This window comes from Dermacentor variabilis, unplaced genomic scaffold (genome assembly GCF_050947875.1).
Source record: "Dermacentor variabilis isolate Ectoservices unplaced genomic scaffold, ASM5094787v1 scaffold_12, whole genome shotgun sequence".
Lineage (NCBI taxonomy): Eukaryota > Metazoa > Arthropoda > Arachnida > Ixodida > Ixodidae > Dermacentor > Dermacentor variabilis.
In genome coordinates this window covers 48,756,854-48,779,907 of record NW_027460280.1, presented here as the reverse complement: position 1 = coordinate 48,779,907, position 23,054 = coordinate 48,756,854, and the positions used below count along the sequence as shown (strand labels likewise).

The following is a 23,054-nucleotide window of genomic DNA, read 5'->3' as shown; positions in this document are numbered from 1 at the left end:
ACAAGCATCCAATTTCTCCTAACCAAAACTCCTAAGCTCAGATGCTCCAAAGTTCGGAGCACTTGAGAGCGCTTGACGCGGGAGCGAAGCGATGGAAAAGAACGAGCCGAACGCAAGGTGCGCGCTCTCTTTCGTCCAGTCAAACACAACGCTCCCCGAAAGGATCAGCTGAAGATGACATTAGAAACAATGGTGCAGTAGGAATGTCATGGTGGCACTTCCCTAATTTTCTTCAGTTACTAATTTAGTATCGCTTTAAAGCCTTTTTCCCTCCTGGTATTTTACCTATAATTTAAATGCCTGCACATGCAAATGTAAGGTTATCAGCAGTAGGTTGACAAACAGCAAATGCTGCACAATATAAAAATTTATATGTACAGCATAAACTTGGCAACTGCAGAGAGGCACCCAAAGGAAGAATAATTGAGGCAGGATGGCACACAGTGATCACAGAAGAAGTTTAGTAAGACCAAAACAGTAAAGTGGAAAATTTTTTTTATTTGTTAAGCCTAGTAAACTCTTTGTCCAGTGACTCTAAAATAGAACAGTCATTCAACCTCGTTCACAGATAACTTCTACAACCTGTGGAGGGAACAGAACAGACAAAATGCCATTAGCTTAGAGCCTTCTTGTCTGGTCAAAGCTGCGGAAGTGCTACTCACACTGGGTTCCATCAGCATTGGGTCAAAGCAACGATGTATCGCACTGCCCATCAGTTCATCCAGCAGCACATGCACCAGGCTGAAGAGAAACACAGTTCGCTAAGTCACTTCACCACTTTACTAATAACCATTACATATGAGCTACTGCTTTATTTTTTTAAAACAGCAAGTAAAAACATTTCTTCACGGATCCTTCCTTCAGTTCTACGCAGTCAAACCTCAATATAATGAACATGGATATAAGTGAATCTTAAATGTTTCTCGCCAATATCAACATGTAATAAATTTATGGTTACAACGAATATTGAATATGATGAAGGTATTTCTGTGTTAGACGCGACTTCATTATAACAGTGTGCAACTGAACTACAAAATGTACAAAATATCAGGCTTACTTTTCATCACTGACAAACCGCCACAAGTAGAGTTGGAGGTAGTGCGTGTCCACTTGAACTTGTTGCAACCCATATCGACTAAAAGTCTTCAAGCGCACGCACTCCAGAAATGTCTGCACAGAAGAGAAAATCAATGAAGTATAAAAGTGTTAAAATTTAACGACTAGGTGCTTGACAATGCAAAGCAAGGTAACAATCACTGTAGCACATTCTACCTCATGTGTGTGTGTGTGTATATATATATATATATATATATATATATATATATATATATATATATATATATTACACTCAAGTGATGTTATGCCTTGTGCATTTGCTTCCAAAAATTTTATCGCAGACTCCTTACACCACATTTCATGGGTCTAATGCACATTTAAGCACAGGTTTGTTAAAGGATTAGGGTAGAAAATTCCTCCTTTGTACTTCCCATTCTATTGATAACAGTTTAAAATGAAGCTATAGTTATTGAAGTGTTGCTAATATTTATTACAGTGTGTCAGCAGAATCGTACAGTGCCTTCACATGGTCTAGGTTTTATTATGTTGCCTCAGCTAGCGAGCAACACACAAAATAGGAGATGCCTGCAGGTGAAGCAATCATCATGGGGCTTTTTTTTTTAACAAGGTCCCTCCCGAGTCCACGCAGGAGGCCAGCATCTTAAATGGAGTGACATTTCTGCAACCTAAGCAAGATGCCAGCACACAAATTATTTCATTCTAGTGTATATGAATGCAGGTTCCTTTGCACATCCCTGCATGCCAAGGCTCATTACGTGGCTTCTGAACTCATTCCCCAGAACAAAGTTCAGGTGCCATCCAGGCTCTGAAATGTACTCTACAGGAGACCGAACTGAAAGGAGCTGAAGCAAAGCTTTGCATAAAGCTAATAAAGGGCCCCAAAAACAGTTCAGACAAATTTTGTAGACATGTAGGGTACAGCTACAGTTAATCATTCATACCATAATTTGTGTGAAGTGTCTCATATTAAAAGAGCAACGGACAATTACAAGTTACCCTCCTTCACAGCCATGTATTTTCTCCTCAACTCATACGCCGAGTGATCGTGGCTAAGCTCCACCTTCACTGGCTCTGCGTCATGATGGCACTTCGTGTCGTATACTTCCGGTAGCACGCGAAGCCTGTCCAACCTATCCGCCAGTCGCTTGGCGGTCGACCCCAAGCATGAGCTATCAAAGCAGCAAGCAGCGAAGTGTTGCAAGCATTCTGTCACAGTGCCGAGCATGTCTGGTATTCATGTAACCACGGGCAAGATGGGCGTTTCAACAGATGGGTTAAGGCATAAAGTCAAGCTGATGAAGGAGCTTTCGCGTAGATGTACGTGAGCTTGTGAGTGGCCTAATCGGTCTGCTTAGTCCAGCTACGTGGTGGCACTGAGCTTAACCAGTCAAACGAAGAGTTAATACAGGGCTGACTAAGTGTAAAGCATTTTAAACATTTAATTACACTCCTGATGAAAATTTACACCAGCAGCAAAGTAGAATAGACTTCGTTACAGCTACTGTATTTGGTTGAGCTCTTGCCACCAGCTGGTTGCATCGTGCAGACCATTCATGTTAGCGCCTCTGCTCATCCTGTAAAATGGCACGGTCAAGCGTCCAGGCCCAGACCGTTTACGCTTGCATTTACCCGAATACAGGACACGCAAAACACTAGTGTGGTAGTAATCCTCTGGCATAAATTGACAGCCGCAAACGTGCAAATCCTGGTGTCAATCGAATAGCGACAGTCCGATGCGCAGCCACTCCGCTCGTCTGCTGCCTTGCAAAGGGACACGATGTTGCAGCTTGATATATTGCCAGTCGCTACATTTGAGTCTCTACGTTTGCGGCCCACAACGTAACAAGGGCAAACCATAGTCCTTCTGAAAATAAAGATCGAGATCAACACTGACCGCGGAGCTCTCGTCAACCTGGATCACGTTGTAACAGAAGCAGACGACACTTGCTTTGTGCCAGAAGCGCTTAAAGTGTAGTGAGAAATTGTCCTTATGCATTTTCTTTCTGGTACTTTCTTTTTATAGAAACTAATTAACTAACATTCCAACCATTACAAACAACATTTGTTCACCATAAAGTTAGAAAAATTATCTATGATGCACCCTGGGCAGCCAATCGGATAACTCGCCCTACTGGCGTCATTAGGGCAACTTGCGTCAAATGGCCAGGGGCGGCTGAAAATTCAGCTGAGTGAAGTGCTGTGATCGGTAGTGATGTACGTTTTTAAAACCTCATAATAAATTACAGGCTTTACTCGGAGCACTTAGATGCGTCAATTAATGATCAGAAGGACGTACCCTAACAACTCAGCACATTTAGACAAAATTGTCAAAATCATTTCAGGGTCCCTTTAATAAGTGTGCTACTTGTGAAGATTGGTGCCACAGTTTGTTTGGCTTTGTATTTTCTCTATGAAACCACAGAGATACAAACAAGGTATAAGTACACTCCTTGTGAAAATGAAATGAAGCACAACTGCACTGAATTTCAGCATTGTCAATAAAAATACTGTTATGCGAGCGAGGGATTAAACACTGAAGGCTATTTACAATACGGCACCTTGAAACCCAGGAGCAGTTGGTCTTCTTCGTCGAGGCACCCACGCGCATTTTTCAAATGAAACAAGCAATATGCATGCAGCATTATCCCTGGCAGCAGAAGCACTGTCCCGGTGCATCTATATATATCAGTGTTAACAAGAGAGAAATACGGTTTCAGGCGTGTGACAGTGTACGTCAGTGGAATGCAGGGCAGGTGAAGCACTGGTACTGACTGGGGCCATTTCCTATGTCAGTGGAGATACAGCACGCAGCACTCGTTATGGGCCTGTGTACCAAGACAGGAGTTTTTCTGACAGCCCAACATGACGGGTCTGGGACCACAACAATACCAGAGATCTAAGTGAAAAGTGCCTATCTCTGTGTTGGCAATCATACAAACACCGCAGGTTCTCTTGGAAGGTCAGGAGGTGAGTGTGGGCAATTTTACGTGCTTGGGCTGCCCTGGTGATGGCGTCAAGTGTGTCTTCACTGTCCTCTGCTGCGGAGGATGGAAGGGATGTGTCCAGTGGCAATGTTGGTTCTCAGCTGAACAAATAAAAGAATGTGGAATGACCGGCAGTGTCATGGCACGAGAAATTATGTGCAAATGTGACAAAAGGTAGAGCAAGGTCCCAATCAGTATAGCTGGACGAGACATACTTTACAAGCACATCTGTCAGGGTTTGATTAAGATGCTCCATGAGACCATTAGTTTGTAGATGATAAGACATAGCTTGTACCTGGTGAAGCAGGGATGCAGGATGTCAGTGATGTCTTTTGAAAGGAATGACTGGCCATGGTCAGTGGGCAGTTGGTGTGGAGCTCCTTGTTGTAAAAACACATCGTGTAAAAGAAAATTGGCAACATCTGTGGCGCAGTTTGTTGGGAGTGCTTTGGTGATTGCATAGTGCATGGCATAATCTGTCGCCACAGCGACCCACTTGTCGCCAGATGTTGATAGAGGGAAAGGGCCAAGTAAGTCCAAACCAACGCAAAAGAACAGCTCCGATGGGATGTTGAGCGGATGAAGGCACCAGGCAGGAAGCGTCTATGGTGTTTTTCAGCACTGGCATTTCTTACACACCGCAATTTATTTCCAGACGGAGCGGGCAAGACATGGCCAAAAGAAGCGCTGGAAAATTCGGTCAAAAGTGCGGGAGACGCCAAGGTGACCAGCGGTTGGTAAGTTGAGAAGTTCATGAAGAACAGCTGAGCGGAGATATTTGTGAATGAGGAGAAGTAGGGCAAGACCGTCAGAGCGAACGTTGTGGCAGTATAATACACCATCCCGTAAGACAAACAAGTGATGGGATAAATCGGAAGGCGAAGATTCCAAGTGATCAATGATGACGTGTGTCACGATGCGGCATTATTCGATTCGACGAAGCACCGATCAACGGCTGCCAAAAGGTCGTGGAAATAAAGACCAGCGAGTAAGATGGGTATTGCCAGCCACTCGGGCAAGCAGCCAAAAGAATTCGAAGGCAGGTTTAGAGATTATTGTCTTTTTGTCGTCGGCGCGACCATGACGCCCCGACAGCTTTTTGTAGAAACCCCTGCGTATTCTCTACCCCACGCGTGCATTTAGAAGCTTACTAAGAAGGTGGGGGTGTGAATATTCTGAAATGTGTGGTGTGTCTGTGCAATCCCGTGTCCATGAATTGCTGACGGTGTATGTGTGCCAACAGCGCCATGTGGCCAGCCGCCGTCGTTTCTCCTGTGTTTGTGAATGAATAGAGGCCCGCCATGGACTCAAGGGTGTGCGTGTGGTGCAACTCGAGTGCGCGACCTCTAAATGCAGGAGGGAATCCACCCGTTCCCTCGCCCCTAAATAAAAGGGGCGCGGCCAACACCCTGGGAGGAGCCAGGATCCAATTGGGTGAACTTGATTGGATCGTCACCAATATCTGCCGTTCCCCCAACACAGGGAACTAGGGAAAGGAGAAGTTATTTAAACGCAGGTTTTAGACCGAGCTAAGCAGTCTAGAAGCTGAGCTTACAACCAGCTGAATAGCGTCAATGAGCTAGTGCGTTCAGTATCGCCTGGGCCGCCTAGCCGCGTCTGAACTGCGAGTTACTAGTTGACGTAAGAGACGACAAACCAATGTCTGCAATGAAGCTCACGGTAGTTCCCCTCAAAGTTAGCTCAACCCGCTCAAGAGAAGACATCAGACCTAGACTCCCGGGAAACCCAGCCCAGCAATCGCATCCACCGCAACGAGATCAGCTCACCAACGTTCTTCAGGAAAGCTCTGCCATCGACTCCACGCTTTATGGACTTGCTGCTGCTGCCCGGCCATGCATATGCCATCATTTGTTTTCTTTTGAACTCTGTTTAGTTGACCACCAGTGGGTTTTGTGTAGTGTTAATCTCTATATTTAATGTGACTGTTCATTGCATTTCTTTTGTATTCATCATTGATCTCGGTTAAGTGCATGTGTGTTAGTGTTCTTGTGTTTTTTGTGTTTCTTTTAATCTTTGTGTCATTGTCAGTCAATAAATATATATTTTTTTTCTGTCTTTCTCCCGACTCTGACTCCTTCACTGTGTTCGCTTAAGTACAGAACGACCAACCAACTTGTATACACCGTCGATGACTTCGCGCCGACGGCGAACGGGTGACAAGCCGTGACAATGTGAAAGGTGGCATCATGGCGTTGCGCGACGGCGACATGGAGCGGTTGAGAAACAAAGAAAACACAAGTTCGCATTGGTGCAGGGACGGCAGATGGTTCATCTACTGGATAATGTGATAAACAGTCTGTGTCTTGATGAAGGCGGCCCGCCTTGTAAACTACTGCATAAGAATATTCTTGTAGCTGCGGAGCCCAGCTACCAAGCCGGCTGGTAGGATCCTTGAGTGACAAAAGACAGCAGAGTGTGTGATTGTCCATGATTACAGAAAAGTGCGTGTCACACAAACACGGGCAGAATTTGGAAACCACCCAGACGAGGGCCAGGCATTCACGCTCTGTAATTGAACAGTTGCAATCCGCTGCTGTGAAGAGGCGGCTAGCATAGACGATAGCACAGTCTTGTCCCCATTGGTGTTGGGTTAAGATGGCTCCAATCCCATGACCACTGGCATCAGTACAGACCTCTGTAGAAGAGGACGGGTCACAGTGGCCCAGTATAAGTGCCGTGGTGAGAACGGTGGTGAGGTGGGAAAAAGCGGTAGCTTGAGCGGGACCCCACATAAACAGCACATCCTTCATCAGAAGGTCAGTAAGTGGTTGGGAAATCGCTGCAAAATTTTTCACCAACTGTCGGAAGTAGGAACATAGTCCTACAAAACTTCAGACGTCTTTGAGAGACTTAAGTACAAGAAAAGATGTGGCAGCACGAATTTTCTCCGGGTCTGGTCGAATACCGGAAGCGTCAATGAGGTGACCCAGCACTGTAACCTGCCAGCGACCGAAGTGACACTTTGGTGAATTCAGTTGGAGCCCAGCCTTCAAGAATACTTGAAGAATAGCTGATAAGCACTCAAGGTGTGTCTAAAATGTAGGGGAAAATATGAGAATGTCGTCTAGATAGCAGAGGCGTGTTGACCCTTGAAGCAAAGAGTCCATTATACATTCAAACGTTGCTGGGGCGTTGCATAGACTGAATGGCATAACTTGGAATTGATATAGACTATCAGAGGTGATGAATGTAGTCTTCTCTTGGTCCTTTCCATCAACAGAAATTTGCCAATAACGAGACCAAAGGTCTATTGATGAAAAGTTGTTGGCACTGTGGAGACAATTGAGGGCACCGTCAACGCAAGGCAAGAGGTAGACATCCTTTTCGGTAATTCAGTTTAGGTGATGATATTCTATGCAAAAATGCCATGTGCCATCCTTTTTTTTAACAAGCAGAATGGGCGACTACCAAAGGCTCTACCAGGGTTCAACAATGCCTTTAGCAAGCATCTTGTTCACTTCATCTTGAATAACCTTACGCTCTGATGCAGAAACTCGATATGGGCGGTGATGAATGGGACTAGCGTCACCAGTATTTATGTCACGTTTAATAAGTGAAGTCTGACCCAGTTATCGATTGTTGAGGTCAAAGATGCCGCAGTAGGTCCGCAGCAATCATAGGACTAAATATTGCGTCAAGGCAAATTGCATCCTGTGGACATGGTGAAGAATCGGAGCAGACGTCTACTGAAAAAGTTGTGATGTGCTCATCTGCTATAGCACGCAGCGTGGCAACCAATAAGCCTTGGGGTAGAACTTGCTTTGTCAGGTCGAAATTGACGACGGGGAGGCATATCTGGTTATCAGTGATGGTTACAACGGAGTGGGGCACAGTGATATTGTGCATCAAAAGGACATCAGGAACAGGTGTGTTGACATAATCACCATCAGGCACAGGGAAAGATGATAGCAAATCTAGAGTCATGGCTTTAGGCAACAGACGGACGAAGGCAGTCGTACTAAAGTTGTCCGGGAGTTCGGCACGAATATGCAGGAGAAGAGGAAGTTCGAGGCAAAGGGTACCGGCAGAACAGTCAATCAGAGCAGAATGCGCCATAAGAAAGTCTAGCCCAAGGATAAGGTCATTGGGACAATTGATCAGCACTGTAAAAAGAAGTTGAACGTAGCCGCCGGTGATGCTTATATGGGCAGTACACATTCCAGTGACGGCTACAGTGCTGCCGTCGGCGATACATACGGCTTGTGTAGTAGCAGGCATGAGAACCTTATTTAGTCGACGACGGAGGTTAGCACTTATCATGAACACCTGTATTCCAGTATCAATTAACGCCATCAAAGGGACACCATTATCGTGAACATCAAGTTCTGGTTTGTTGGGAGTATTAATTGAGGATTACGGCACAATGAAAGTAATGCAGCACTACCCCCAGGAGCTGCATAGTTTAGTTTTCCATCCAAGAGGCCCTATAATTGGCCGGGGGCGAATAGCAGCGTGGCTGGGGCAACAGGGACCGATGGCACTGAGGTGACGGCAAGCGAGCGGGATGAGTGCCATTAACAGGAACGTCAGAGGTAGGAGATACACAACAAAGCAAGTAGCAGTGAAGATAGGCATATGGGTGAGGAGAGGGGGAAAAGTAGCTCCAATACGTGGACATCCAGGAGGTGCGGCAGCGGCAAGCTACATGGCCAATTCAGGGGCAACGGAGGCAGATTGGCTTGTCGTCTGGAGTTCTCCATTCAGTAGGATTGTGGAATCTGGGTGAATATAGGTCGCTGCAAGGGACAGCTGTTGGCACCAGTCTGGCGTCGGGTCGGGAGACAGAGCAGGCAGCAGGAAAACCAAGGTTGGCAAATTCTTGCTGCACAACTGCCTGAATGAGAGAGATCAACAGTGCTGATTGGTCAGTGGTGCAGTCTAGCAGGCGTGGATGGAATGGGGTTGGACTTGCAGCCTCAAGCTCGTGGTGAACGCTATGCATCACATTCTCATTAAAGGGGTGCAAATGGTAAGGCTGACACAGGATTATGTCACAGCCCTGTTAGGAAGACAGGAGAACTCTGGAATCACGTGGCAGCTTTTAGCCAGCTCGAAGCCGTGGCATTCCTTGAAAATGACATAGATAGTGTAAACATTGTTGTGAGTCAATAAGTTGAACGCGTCATCTGCGATTCCTTTGAAGACGTGGCCTACTTTGTCAACCTTGGCAATTTTACCGTCAACTTTCCTACAAAGGACGAGCAAGTTTTCTATGTATAAGACATACGATTCAGTTAAAGACTGCACTCTGATCGCAAGCTCTTTTCTTGCAGCCAGTTGACGACCAGTCAGGTTTCCAAAGAAATCATGGAGCTTCTCCTTGAAGGCATCCCAGCTACACAGCTTCTGCTCGTGTGTCCGGAACCAGACGTGTAGTGTATCACGCATGTAGAACATCACATTTGCTAGCATTATGGTAGCGTACCAGCGGTTGTTCTGGCTAACGTGCTCATACATGCTGAGCCAGTCATGAACGGTCAACATTATCTTGGCCAGAGAATATTCCAGAACCGCAGGGATTGGTAACCGTGACGTATGTTATTGTTGGATTCACAGGTGTAAATGCATACAAGGTGTCATCACCGGGAGCCATGGCGGTAAGCCTGACAGTGCAGCCGCTGCGAAGCTCTGTGGCGAAGACAGGAAACACCAACGTCCACCAAAACGTTACACTAATGAGGGATTAAACACTGAAGGCTATTTACAATGTATGTTCACAAAACAACTGCAACACTGGCCAGTTCAGCCCACAGCTCAAGACCCAGGAGCAATTCGTCGTCTTCTTCGTTGAGGCACCCGCAAGTTCAGAACAACATTCATTTGGGCTAGATAGCGCTTGTCCTGTGTCATTCTCCCGCTCATGATTGTCTTAGTTGGTGCTGTTCTTTCCTAGTTCAAATATCCACAGTCATAGTCCAAAAGAAACAAGCAAAATGCATGTAGCAATATAATGGTATCAACCAAACACATACGTGTCGTTTTACTTGACTCAAAGCTCACAACAGCACCATTGAAGTTGCCATCCATTTCCTCTCTTCGTGTATATTATAAGTCAACTAGAGCTTAGTATCCTGGCAAATAGGTGCATTAGTGATTGTCTATAACATATATCCAAAACTGAAATTCACTTCGGTGTCCCTTAACAAGATGGAAAGGATTATAATTTCAAGCTGCTGTAAATTAAGAATTAAATTATCTGATCAAGAAACAAGTTTTTGACTTATTAAACAGAAATTGAAGTGGTAACTTATTTTGCAAATAATACATGCTTTTGTTCGGCTAAAACAGTAATGTGAACGAAATTTCTGCTAATGAAAAAGAAATTTTGCTCACAACTTGCACTGCACAAACGCGGCTTCAACAGTCAGAAATATGCTGGCAATGATAATAACGGGCAAAAATGATGGTAGATCTAACAAGTTTTGTCAACAGATAATGGATGTCACTGCTGATTTAAGTAAGGTGTAGCAGGGCATCGAACAGGACAAATGAGTAGACACACTGTGCCCTGTGTGTCTGGTCAGAAGTTAGCAATGCTCCATTTTCAACAGCCCCACTTATGACAGAGTCAAGCAAAAGAACACAGCACATGTTCCAAGAGTAAAGGAAGCCTATATTTAATAAAGAAAATATTGGTTCTGCTTGGTGCTATACATTTTGTCATGTGTCATTTATACCTTTAGTACATTCATAACTTACTAAGTATATAACTTTTGTATTTGTAATGCTTTCTTATTTTTAACACCAGTTCTTACTAGCTATCATTACTCTGTTTACTTTTTCCATCTGCATCCATTTGTATACATTTGATTGGTGCATGTGTCATGTGCACTGATTTTTGTTTTTACTGCATTTTGTTTTCACTGACTATTGCGTAAACTTCTATTTGTGAGTTGTATGTATAGACCTTCTTGCTTTTTTTTTTCTACTTCATATATATGCTGTCCACAATTTCCAAGTTTTCTGTAGGGGGCGCAGGCCCCTAGTCAAGACTTTGTATAAGCTTTTTGTCTCCGCACCTCAACTTCCGTGTGATGCTCAATAAATTTGATTTGAATTTGAAGTGTTCTCCCTGTCATAAGTTGTGGTGTTGAAGATTAATCATTAGGAACTTGCCCAATTCGCAGTCTGCAATCATCTGCCACGGTAGCTTAATGCTATGACATTGTACTGCTGAGCTTGAGGTCATGGGTTCGATCCCAGCCACAGAGGCAGCATATTGATGGGGGGAAAATGCAAAAACGCTGGTGTTCTCAGATTTAGGTGCCCGTTACAGAACCAAAGGCAGTCAAAATTATTCCAGACTCCCACTATGGTGGGCCTCATAATCAGATTGTGATACTGGTACTTAAAACCCAGGAATTTTATTTATTGTTCATTTGCAATCCTAATAATTTAGCAATGCTGTTTCTCTCCTTGCCAACCAGTACTGACACCACCGCAATAAGCCAACATAACATATCTAAAACAAATACTTTTGTTTCAGTCTATTCAAGGTTGTTAGATAGTTTTATATATACGAGGAATAAAAAACGAAAAGAAAGGACGAAATGACAGCTAAGAACTTTTGGAAACTTTATCCACTTTACTCTTATCTAACCTTTTGACTGCCAAGTTTGTTTGTTTGTTTGTTTTTTCCTTTTCCGACTGCTACACGGCCCCCGACGACTTTTTTTCATGTGTTGGTTCAGTGGACATTTCATGCTAAATAGAAGCTGTTTCTTTTGTCGCCGTTTTTTCCCATTTCACTATTTGTGAACAGTTCACAAATTCATTAGGATACTGCAGCGCACACACAACAAACGAGGACAGAAGGCAAAGGCAACACACAAGTGCTGCAGTATAACAATGCATAACTACTTACTCGCCCAACTTTGAGCACCTCTACAGTTCATAAATTCCCTCATCTGTCATAGTCCAGATGGACAGACATTCCAGAACGATTTTTTATTTTTATTATCTTTTTTCCTGTGGTTGGCTCAGCGAACACTTGATGCTACATAGACATTGGTTCTCATAGACATAGAGCACTAAGACATTTGCTCTAGCTGCAGTAAGAAATTTATCTTACAAGGTTTTTGTGTGTTTAGATGACTTCTCTATAGATGGTACAACAAGGTACACAATGTTATTTTTTGCATGAGTGTCTTCTGGAGAGGCCAGGAGTGCACTGAAAATGCAAGACAATTATACTCGGTAGTGGCAGGGGCTTTGCTAAAGTGAGTGCCCGGGTTATGTGAGGAGAGGCCGTCAAAGGGTTAAACATCTTTCGTTTCCCTCCAGTTGCAAGGTGAAGCAATACACAACTACTACAGCAACTTGAGTCTCACATTGCCACCCTACTGATTCTGGGGAAAATGCAGCAACATAACAAAAATGGGACAAGTAAAGTTCCCACACTCAGCAAAGGATGTTGCTAAAGCACAAAACAAGATGCGAGGATAGTCAATAAGCTTCAAAATCTCATAAAGGAGTTTGATCTCTAAACCATACCTTGAGACCAATCTTGATGATGCCTGTCATGACAGATACACGAGAGAACTCCACTGTGGTGAAGATGTCTATCTTTTCCGAAAAGAGCTTTTGAATATTGCTCAACAAGCTGTGATCAACACTTGATGGCCACCGGGCACTCCAGTGGGCCCGACCTGAGGCACTGTAGGGGTAGGTACGACGGCTTGAATCACTGCTCCGCTCGTTGCGAGCACCTTCCTCGTACAGTTGGCCCACACGTACGTCCACAGCTGTCACATCTTCCACTACACGCTTCATCACAGCTCGCACATTACGAGGTTCAAGAGCATTCATCCAGTCCCTTGCTTCCACACTTTTCCGCAGCATCTGCATGAACACCCATCCAGATGTGAAATTGCCACTGCGCAAAGTGCTGACATGTTAGTCCACATTGCAGTTTGGTGTGAAAAGTAAGGAATGAAATGTACAATCGCAAGCAAATGTTCAGAAACCACTAGAGGCATGAAAAAATTTTATTTCACAGCCTAGGCATGCAGCATCAAACCGTGTGGTGAAACTAACGTGTCCATGTTCAACCAATGCAGTGCACATTCTAATCCAGGCTGTACAGCCATACCAGAAGAAAATTGAAGTTTTTCACTGCTGCTGCGGTCTCCAAAATTTCGCTTGCAATAGCTTGCGTTGCACACTGTTGACCATATACACACACAGAGAAAAAAAAGAAAAATCCCTAATCCACATGCAGATGTAACTATGAAATGTATTACTACACCATCATAAGCAGATGTCTTATTTTCAACATTCTACATTGTGTTTATTGGTGAGCACCAAAATGCAGGTGCAATTTGGTCGTTTTCAGACATCACAACTGCAGTGGTTCACAACTGAAGTGTATTCCTAATGATTCAGGCACGTTTTGAATGGTAGCTCCTGTAAATGTTTTCGGCTGTGGCACAACTACCGGATATTCCAAGCCCTTCCCCTGTTCGAGTCACAACATGGCAGGACATGCCTGATCACCAAATCTCTTTTTCTCCCCTTAGAGACAGACAGACAGACAGACGGGCGGACGGGCGGAGGACGGACGGACGGGCGGGCGGGCGGGCGGGCGGACGGACGGGCGGACGGACGGGCGGGCGGGCGGGCGGACGGACAGACAGACAGACAGACAGAGAGAAAGTTTAATGATAAGAAATGCAGAATGAGTGGCTTTAGGTAAGTAGACATCTTTAGTTTAATGTTAAAATAGCGGGGTTGAGGGAAACAGTGTTGCTGTTCCGCTTACAAACTCTGCAGAAAGCAAGTTTTAGTATAGCCTAATAGCATAGTTTGCTTGTGGGACACTATTGCATTACTGAGAATATTGCCTGAGACTAAGCAAAAGCCGTATACACAATCACTTGCTACGAATGAAGTGAATTCTAGAAAAACAGTGCCATATTCAGTTCACAGTGGGCAGCCGGGACCGCCGTCATGTTTTACATAAACTACGTAAACCTTACAAAGACAGTAACATCAAGTCTGAGAAATAGCATGCATATGCTAAACAGTATGTCGTTTAGCCATTCTGCACATGCGCATTTTGATCCCGCTATTCCGCTAAGCCCACTATTGCACTAAACAACTCGAACAGACAGAAGCACCGACGTAGCTCATAATACCAAGTTCATGAGAACAACACACCTCCTTGACAGCTTGACAGCAAATAGTCCAACATGATGCACACCACACATGCACATTGTTGTGATCAGCCGTTGGCCCCACAAAACCAGTCACTCGTGGAGGATACGACAATGGTGAAAGAGCTGATGACCTCGTCAGAGCCATCCCCAACTGCAGCAATTCACAGCAAACAGTTGAGCTATGCCAAGAGGTGCTCTGCCAAGAGGGGGACATTCCTTCACATCACCTGACAGCAGCTCAAACTGCCATGTCCGTGCTGGAGACAGGGTCCTTGTGCTTTCCACTTTCCCTGTTCATGTACAGTAATGTACATGTGTTTTCGACCAAGCTCCCCTCGGAGAAAATAATATAATAATATTTGGGGTTTTACGTGCCAAAACCACTTTCTGATTATGAGGCACGCCGTAGTGGAGGACTCCGGAAATTTCGACCACCTGGGGTTCTTTAACGTGCACCTAAATCTAAGCACACGGGTGTTTTCGCAATTCGCCCCCATCGAAATGCGGCCGCCGTGGCCGGGATTCGATCCCGCGACCTCGTGCTCAGCAGCCCAACACCATAGCCACTGAGCAACCACGGCGGGTGCGGAGAAAATGGGCTCCAACCTCCGGATTGGTGGGGCATGATGTCATCCATCTCCTGACGCCAGATTGGACGAAGGCAATGGGATCAGGCCAACGGAGTGGTTAAAAAGAGGAAACGGATGCTTGGAAAATAGATCGGCAGCTGGACTTGATTATGAACTTCTTATCTTCTGTATTTTTGCATCCTTCTTGTACATAATGCAAGTCCAAACGTGTGTTTTTAAAACACCCTGGATAGCTGGCCCAGCTCTAAGTTCCCTCACTCCTCCATGGTGAATGGATATTGTCACATAGTAGTGACAGTCGCAAACACAGCAGCAAAACTATGAATGAGGAAACTAAGTATTTACTGGGCAAACCTGTGCCCACAAAAGCTGGCTACACTCAAAGCAAAACGATAGCGGCTAACACAGTCGGCGATCGTGGAAATCTGATCTGCAGGTCAAGTGTGTCAGCTTTTATATATCAGTCGTTGAAAGATCCAGCTGATATATAAAGCCACGCACCCACCGCAGTCGTTTCTGGAAGGCTGCGTGCCCGCGTGCCTCCTAGAAGCGACTACACAATTCATGTTGTGTATGCTATCACACAAGGTTCGGCGGGGACATACACAACAGACAGAATTAATGATAACATTCGCATGAGTTCCAAATCATACAGGCACGTCTTGAGCTGAGCAATTATGTGTAACATTTGTTAGCTGGTAAACAGCGGTCACCAAAAATAAACAAGCACAAGTGTCAATATCTTACATCCTCGTACCCCTAATCACAGCACTGAATGGCAGCGGTGTGGCATAGTCTGCGCAGCGATTAGACTTTGACATGGTGAGTGCACAACCTTTTCTCCTTAAAAGTTGTCAGGCTTAACGTAGTTTTTCATGGTAACAAGGGTTTTAGAAGCCTTGTTAAAAGAAACCTTGCTTCTACACTAATTCCTTGAGAAAATTGTCAGCAAAAAAAAAAAAAAAGGTAGCCATGGATTGGAAGAAGTTGCGCAGGACGGACCTAAACATTATATGGGGGGGATTCAGGATCGATTGTGGGAAGCACCTAAGGAAGGCGGGGGTAACTGACGCGACAGAGGCAAGTGGCAGGGCTGGGGGGTGGGGGCATAGTATTCAGGACTAGAGAAAGCGAGCAGGATAAATGTGAAAGGCAAGATCATCAGAGAAAGTGCAAAGAGGAAGAGCATGAATTCGCATGGAAGAAATTCGAAGGAAAATCTAGCAGCTCATAGTTCAATGGGCCCAGTTTAGCCTGCGCAATTTCAGAGACAGTGAAAAGATTGAATTTTTTCTAGCCTTTTTTCCAGCAGGTGTGCACAGAGATAGCGCTTGACCATGACTTTTGGCCTCTTAGTTTGTTGGCCGTCTACCAGTAACGTGTCCAGTTGCTTAGCTCACCTTTCTAATAACAACTGCAAGAAACACAATCTGGCTAAACATGCATTGTTGTGCTATTCCAGTATTTGACGACAAAGGGAGAATGACTATTCCTCCCGCGTTTACGGCCTCCCCTTCAGGGACGAGAAAACAAGCCACGGGACACGAAGTAGCAGGTGACTGCAGAGGGAAGTGTATGTCTGGCACCCTTTGTTGCCATCATCATCATCATCAGCAGCAGCAGCAGCAGCCCGGTCACGCCTACTGCAGGGCAAAGGCCTCTCCCATACTTCTCCAACTACCCCGGTCATGTACTAACTGTGGCCATGTTGTCCCTACAAACTTCTTAATCTCATACGCCCACCTAACTCTCTGCCACCCGCTGCTATGCTTCCTTTCCCTTGGAATCCAGTCCATAACACTTAATGACCATCGGTTATCTTCCCTCCTCATTACATGTCCTGCCCATGCCCCATTTCTTTTTCTTGATTTCAACTGAGATGTCATTAACTTGCGTTTGTTCCCTCACCCAATCTGCTCTTTTCTTATCCCTTAACGTCACACCTAAGATTATTCTTTCCATAGCTTGTTGCGTTGTCCTCAATTTAAGTAGAACCCGTTTCGTAAGCCTCCAGGTTTCTGCCCCTTACGTGAGTACTGTTGAGACACAGCTGTTATAAACTTTTCTCTTGAGAGATAATGGCAACCTGCTGTTCTGAGAATTCCTGCCAAATGCACCCCAGCCCATTCTTATTTTTCTGATTATTTCAGTCTCATGATCCTGATCTGCAGTCACTACCTGTTCTAAGTAAATGTATTCCCTCACCACTTCTAGTGCCTCGCTACCTATCGTGAACTGCTGTTCTCCTCCGAGACTGTTAAACATTACATTAGTTTTCTGGAGATTAATTTTTAGACGCACCCTTCTGCTTTGCCTCTCTAGGTCAGTGAGCATGCATTGCAATTGCTCCCCTGAGTTACTGAGCAAGGCAATATCATCAGCGAATACCAAGTTACAAAGGTATTCTCCTTTAACTCTTATCGCAAATTCTTCCCAATCCAGGTCTCTGAGTACCTCCTGTAAACACGCTGTGAATAGCATTGGAGAGATTGTATCTCCCTGGATGACACCTTTCTTTATTGGGATTTTGTTGCTTTCTTTATGGAGGACTACGGTGGCTGTGGAGTAGCAACAGATATCTTTCAGTATTTTTACATACGGCTCGTCTACACCCTGATTCCGTAATGCCTCCATGACTGCTGAGGTTTCGACTCAATCAAACGCTTTTTCGTAATCAATGAAAGCTATATATAAGGGTTGGTTATATTCCGCACATTTCTCTATCACCTGATTGATAGTGTGAATGTGGTCTATAGTTGAATAGCCTTTACTTTGTTGCCCTCGGCAAGGCCCGAAGGTTTTCAGAATGCGGCCCAATTGAGTGCGAGTACGCAGTTAGAGTAATTGTTGAATCAGGAGCCTCCATAAGTTTTTTGTTTGTAAACAGAATGCCCTGCATTTTTTCTTTTTTAGTTATTAAGAACATATTACTTTTCATTTTAAAGGTTTCGTGTTGGGCTCAGAGTTTTGTTGTATTGTTTTGTGTACGGGTCAGTTATGCGACTGAAAGTGCAAAGCAGGTTTTGTGACAGTGGTGGCTCGTGGTCGCACCAATTTTTGCATATAAGCATTGACATTGGACGTTTACAAGGATGGACCATTGTTGGGTAATTCAATGCTTATAAAGTAGGTGCATTTATCAGTTACCATCGCTGAATTTTGATTTGCTGAAGCGCGTTTGGAGAAGCAATTATTTTTAATGTTATCGCATGCAGATAGAATGTAGGTTTTTGTTTTGTAGTTCGGAATTTCAATGCCACTCTATGAATTAGTTTAAGTTAGATTTGAAGCTGTCAGCAGAGCCCAGTACATTTTGCATTAGAGGCACTGGTACTGGCTGGTAACATTGACTGTACAAGCAACTCAGTACGCAGCATGTAACCCTTTGACCCTTTTTGATCGCAGACACCAGTTCCGTGGTTCAAAAATGTGCCTTTGTTTTCTTTTTCTTTGGTGGCTTGAGAATCACGCACCCTGCAGAAGAAAGATTAGTTTGGAAAGGCAGAGTTTGAAGATGCAGGAAACGTTACCGAGAGAGGATCTCTAATTTTTGCACAAATTTTGGCCTAGCCGTACCGCGTGACATGATTGACAGCAGTCTTGGAGCTATTTCGAGAAGCAGGGACAAAATTGTCTAAGAGCAGCCTGTGATAGGGGTAGTCGAAAGCTCAGCTCGCTGCATGTGGGCATGCCTTTTGGCAAATGAAAGAGAAAGGGTGCAGTGCTTAAAGTAGCCTAATCATAAGTTTTCCCGCTTCTTGGCTGGCAAATGTTTCAAATAATTGCCCATTGCGACAGCTGCAAATTAAGCCTTCTAGTTGGTCACTTACTGTGACAGTGTGGCTCAGTCGAGCATATTTTCGAGTTTCACTAGACAATGGGGCAGGGAATTAACAAAACGCGGATATCCTCAGCTGAGAAGTTTTGAACCGCTTCATCACATCACATTTTGAACCGCTTAATTAAGGAGGCACTGGCGCAAAGAAGTTCTGTAAGATGAAGAGGTACAATGAGCAATGCAAGACTGGTTGTACAGCCAAACAAAAGATTGTTTGATAATGCACAACAGAGGTGCACTAACTGGTACGGTAAAAGCTCGTTAATTCAAATTCCGTGGGAATGCTAAAAAAATTCTAATTATACAAAACTTGAACTAATGAAAGTCAGAAAGAAATCACTTGGTTAAGGCGCGTATATAGTCCGACGTGGCGTGAGCACACGCTATGTCACGTTGGCATGAACAACAACGTCTATACTTCGAAGCACTGGCGCAGCCAACGTAACTGGACGCAGCTAACGCGGTTCGACGTGCCCGACGTCGAGATGGTTCTTGCTCCATCCGTGCGTTTGTTGCGCCGACTGGCACGGAGAAAAAAACATAATGTCGCAGTTTCGCCTGAAAAGCGACGCATCAATTGCGATAGCAAATTAGTAGATAGCTATACAAAGTAAGGATAGCACTTTTATCGGCCGTATAAGCTTGTAAACATTCGCTTGCTAACAAGCACAGTGTCACGCACGCACAGGTAAACATGAACACATCTCGCTCGATGACTGTGGAAACTCGCTGAAAAACGCTGGAATGAGGAAGCGCGGCAGTAGCAGCGAGCGAATTGACCTTCGTACAGCTCTCACTTAAACGCGAACGAAACTTAGAAAGCACATTGCATACGAAGCTACCGGTACTATGCACACCCTGCAAACATCGCATGTCACTTTGAAGCTGAGGCCCAAGCGGGCGCACACTTTGGCCACGTCGCAGATCGCTTTCAAGATATGACGCTCGCATAGCCGCGTCGTAAGCAGCAGCCGCCGGAGAAAAACGTTCCCCTCCCTCTGCCTCACCCATGTACCTCGCACGCAACAGGAGAGGGCATGTATCCGCCCACCTTCCTAGCTCACGCACGCGAGATTGAGCCATGTACGCCGGCTCACCCTCGCAAGCTTTCACTCGCAGATACAGGATACGGAGTACGGCGACAATTTGACGCCCTTGAGCTTTGTACGGAACTTCATAGGAGAGAAGCTGCCTGCAACAGAGGTGCTGGCCAAGCCTGGCCAGGCGCAAATGCGTGTCTCTCCAGTCAGGCCTAAACAAAGGGCCGCAGATGGAAAAAGCAAACCGCGCGGACGGCACGGCGATGGCAGCATCACCAACGTCCTCCCGTACACTAGCACTCACCACATCCATGGCACGGAGTTTGAATTATCGGTGACAGGGCGGATTTCAGTGTGAATTAGCAGGATGTGTTAGATAATGCTTTCAATATGTTGCTGGACGGATCACGGCAGCTACTTTGAATTATCCAAAATTTTGAATTAATGAGTTGTGAATTAATGAGCTTTTACTGTACTACTTTGGAGGTAAACATGCAGTTCGTAAATAGTCAGTTTGCACATGTAACATTTATATTTAATATATCTGCAAATATATCTGGGAAAAACAGGGGGAAGGCGGGAGATGGAAATTCAAGACGATGAGCAAAACGAGAACAAAGTGAAAGCAGGAGCCAACATTTCGACAAGTGGACTTGTCTTCTTCAAGGCGGCTTCTTCAAGGTGTCTTCTTCAAGGCCCCTTGAAGAAGACAAGTCCACTTGTCAAAATGTTGGCTCCTGCTTTCACCTTGTTCTCATTTTGCTCATCGTCTGCAAATACATCTGGTGAGATACTGACCAACCTACCGACTAACCAATAAATGGATGGATGTGAAACCATGATGGGCAAAGAAAGCTCCACTTTATAAGCAATGGTTCTGACTGATTAATTAAACTGCACATGCTTGGAGACAGTGTAAAGAGTACATTTTTATTCAAGAGAAGGCTGGCTTTATGCTGACCAGTGTAGCTAGCACACTCCCTAAGGATGAAATGAGGCAGTTCTGCCATCACTCTTTCTTTTCTTACAACAACCACTAGGCATTGGGAATATGCAAATATTCAAAGTTTTCAAATAGCAAATTGAATACCTTGCTATTTGCATTGGTCCTTACCTCAGACAGTCGCTATTTGTAATTTTAAACATCCTTTAAACAGTTATTAAATAATCCACACTCGTATAGATATGACTGAAAAGTGAATTTTAACAGGTTCGCTGCAATGCGAGTCACGAAATGGTCGTGGCAGCTATTCACCCTAAGGGGGCATGAAAGTGCAGGCGTTTCCTCTAGTGCAGAAGTGGTATCTTGGTGAAAAATCAACACAGATGAAAAAATGTTTTTTGCTTCCAAATGGAAGCACAGTAGAACCTCTCTATAGAGGCAGAGAAAGATGCAAAGGTGCATGACTCATCGACGGGTCAGAACACACCTAAGGTTTTCCTCAGGTGTGTTGTGCCACCTACTAGTTAGTCGTGACACACGGGTACAGGGAACTAATTACAGTTGAATCTTGGTATAACGAATAACGAGATATAACAAAGTAAACCTAAAATTTTTCTCACTGATATTAGCATGTAATGAATATAGGCTTACAATGGATATCAGATATAATGAAGGTATTTTCATGTTAGATGCAACTTCCTTATATTGAGGTTTGATTGTACAGTATCACACATAGAGCTGCAGTCATCCATAAACAGACTGCCAGTGTGCTCTTCAGTTTGTGTGATGAGCTTGCACATATACATTGTTCCACCACTCACAACATTGTCCTCTTCTCATTTACAGCTCTCGTATGCAATTACCTTGAGGCTTGCGTCTGCTGCAATCTTAGGAACTTTCTCAAGCCAAAAAAATATGTCAACTGCAAAGTAAGTTAGCATATACTGTTCATATATCAAATTATTGCTACAGTACTTAACTACTATTTATCAATCTCCTTTGAATCAGTACACCTATGATCGCCTGTACTTTGATGAAAATCTGATAGAAAAGTGCATATTGAACCTGATGTTGTTGCCATCCACAGACTTCCATAAGAATGTATCACAGTGCAGCCACAACAATGCTCCTTCTTTGCCTGCGGAGTAGCTTCATGACCACTATCATGCCTCTTTCTTTCTATTGCTACATAGTTTTTAATAATAATAATAATATTTGGGGTTTTACGTGCCAAAACCACTTTCTGATTATGAGGCACGCCGTAGTGGAGGGCTCCGGAAATTTTGACCACCTGGGGTTCTTTAACGTGCACCTAAATCTAAGCACACGGGTGTTTTCGCATTTCGCCCCCATCGAAATGCGGCCGCCGTGGCCGGGATTCGATCCCGCGACCTCGTGCTCAGCAGCCCAACACCATAGCCACTGAGCAACCACGGCGGGTGACATAGTTTTTCACTGCTTACTTTGAACAAAAAAAGTAAGCTTTGCCATTGCTCTGAAATTTGCATAATGGGTCACTGCAAGTCATAAACAAGAAACCATACACTGTCTTAGAGAATATAGCAATAAAAGTATGGTTATATATACATTACTACCGGTACTCTGCTAGATTTTCATACTTTTCTTGCCATATTTCCTAAAACAAAGAATGGTTTGTGGTTAATGGCTCACAGTGATCCATAACAGAAATTTCAGAGCAATAGCAACGTGCAAAGCTCACCTTTTGTCTAAAATGTGCATTGAGGAACTATGCAGCAATAAAAACGAAGGAGCATGTTGGAGGCCATGAACCTACTCCACAGAGAGAAAAAGAGCTTGTGTGGCTACTTCCTGCATGGAAGTACCAACAGTAAGGTCAGGCACAAAAAAATACCATACTCACTTGAGAAATAAGTAGTCCCTGAACACGAACAAACTGGTCGATGAGGGTCTACAACAGTGGAAAAAATATATGTACATAAAGAACTTGAATTTGGTCACAATATTGCACTGAATTATATATTCACATCACAAACATGACCATTAACTTTCTTTCTCTGCTACCAGGAAGCACTCAGAAAAAAATTTTTAAAGCTGTCATGTTAGTTCAACTTTAAGGTTTCAAGGCACAAGTTACTCTTTCTTGCAAAGACCACCGGAGTTCCTATAAAGTTGCACAACTACCTATAGGTCAAATATGCCACAAGCTCCAAATATGCATCCCTTGACAGGCCTTATAATACATAGTGAGAAAGGTAAAATTTTGCCTAGTGCTAAAAAATACTGTGACATATTCCAACCTATTTACAAGTGGAAGAAGACAAGGGGAAGAAAAACAGTATGGAAACAAGAGCAACACAAAGAGCAACTAAAGGTATTAATTCAGTCAAAATGTTAATAAATCTCGAGTGGCCACTATGAGTTC

General features: G+C 44.3%; 1 protein-coding gene across 2 annotated transcripts in view; it reads right to left on the bottom strand.

Annotated features, from left to right (window-relative positions):
* Window positions 1-478: 478 nt before the first annotated feature.
* The window catches only part of Vps51 (vacuolar protein sorting 51), a 55,499-nt gene continuing 32,923 nt past the window's right edge, over window positions 479-23,054 (bottom strand). For both annotated transcript variants that reach the window (XM_075676970.1, XM_075676971.1), the window contains exons 15-19: window positions 22,533-22,580; window positions 12,576-12,923; window positions 1,058-1,170; window positions 663-741; window positions 479-582 (exon numbers count right to left, since the gene is read on the bottom strand). In XM_075676970.1, coding sequence (XP_075533085.1) covers window positions 553-582; window positions 663-741; window positions 1,058-1,170; window positions 12,576-12,923; window positions 22,533-22,580 — 618 coding nt within the window. In that variant the 3' untranslated portion in view covers window positions 479-552. The remainder of the gene's footprint in view (window positions 583-662; window positions 742-1,057; window positions 1,171-12,575; window positions 12,924-22,532; window positions 22,581-23,054) is intronic.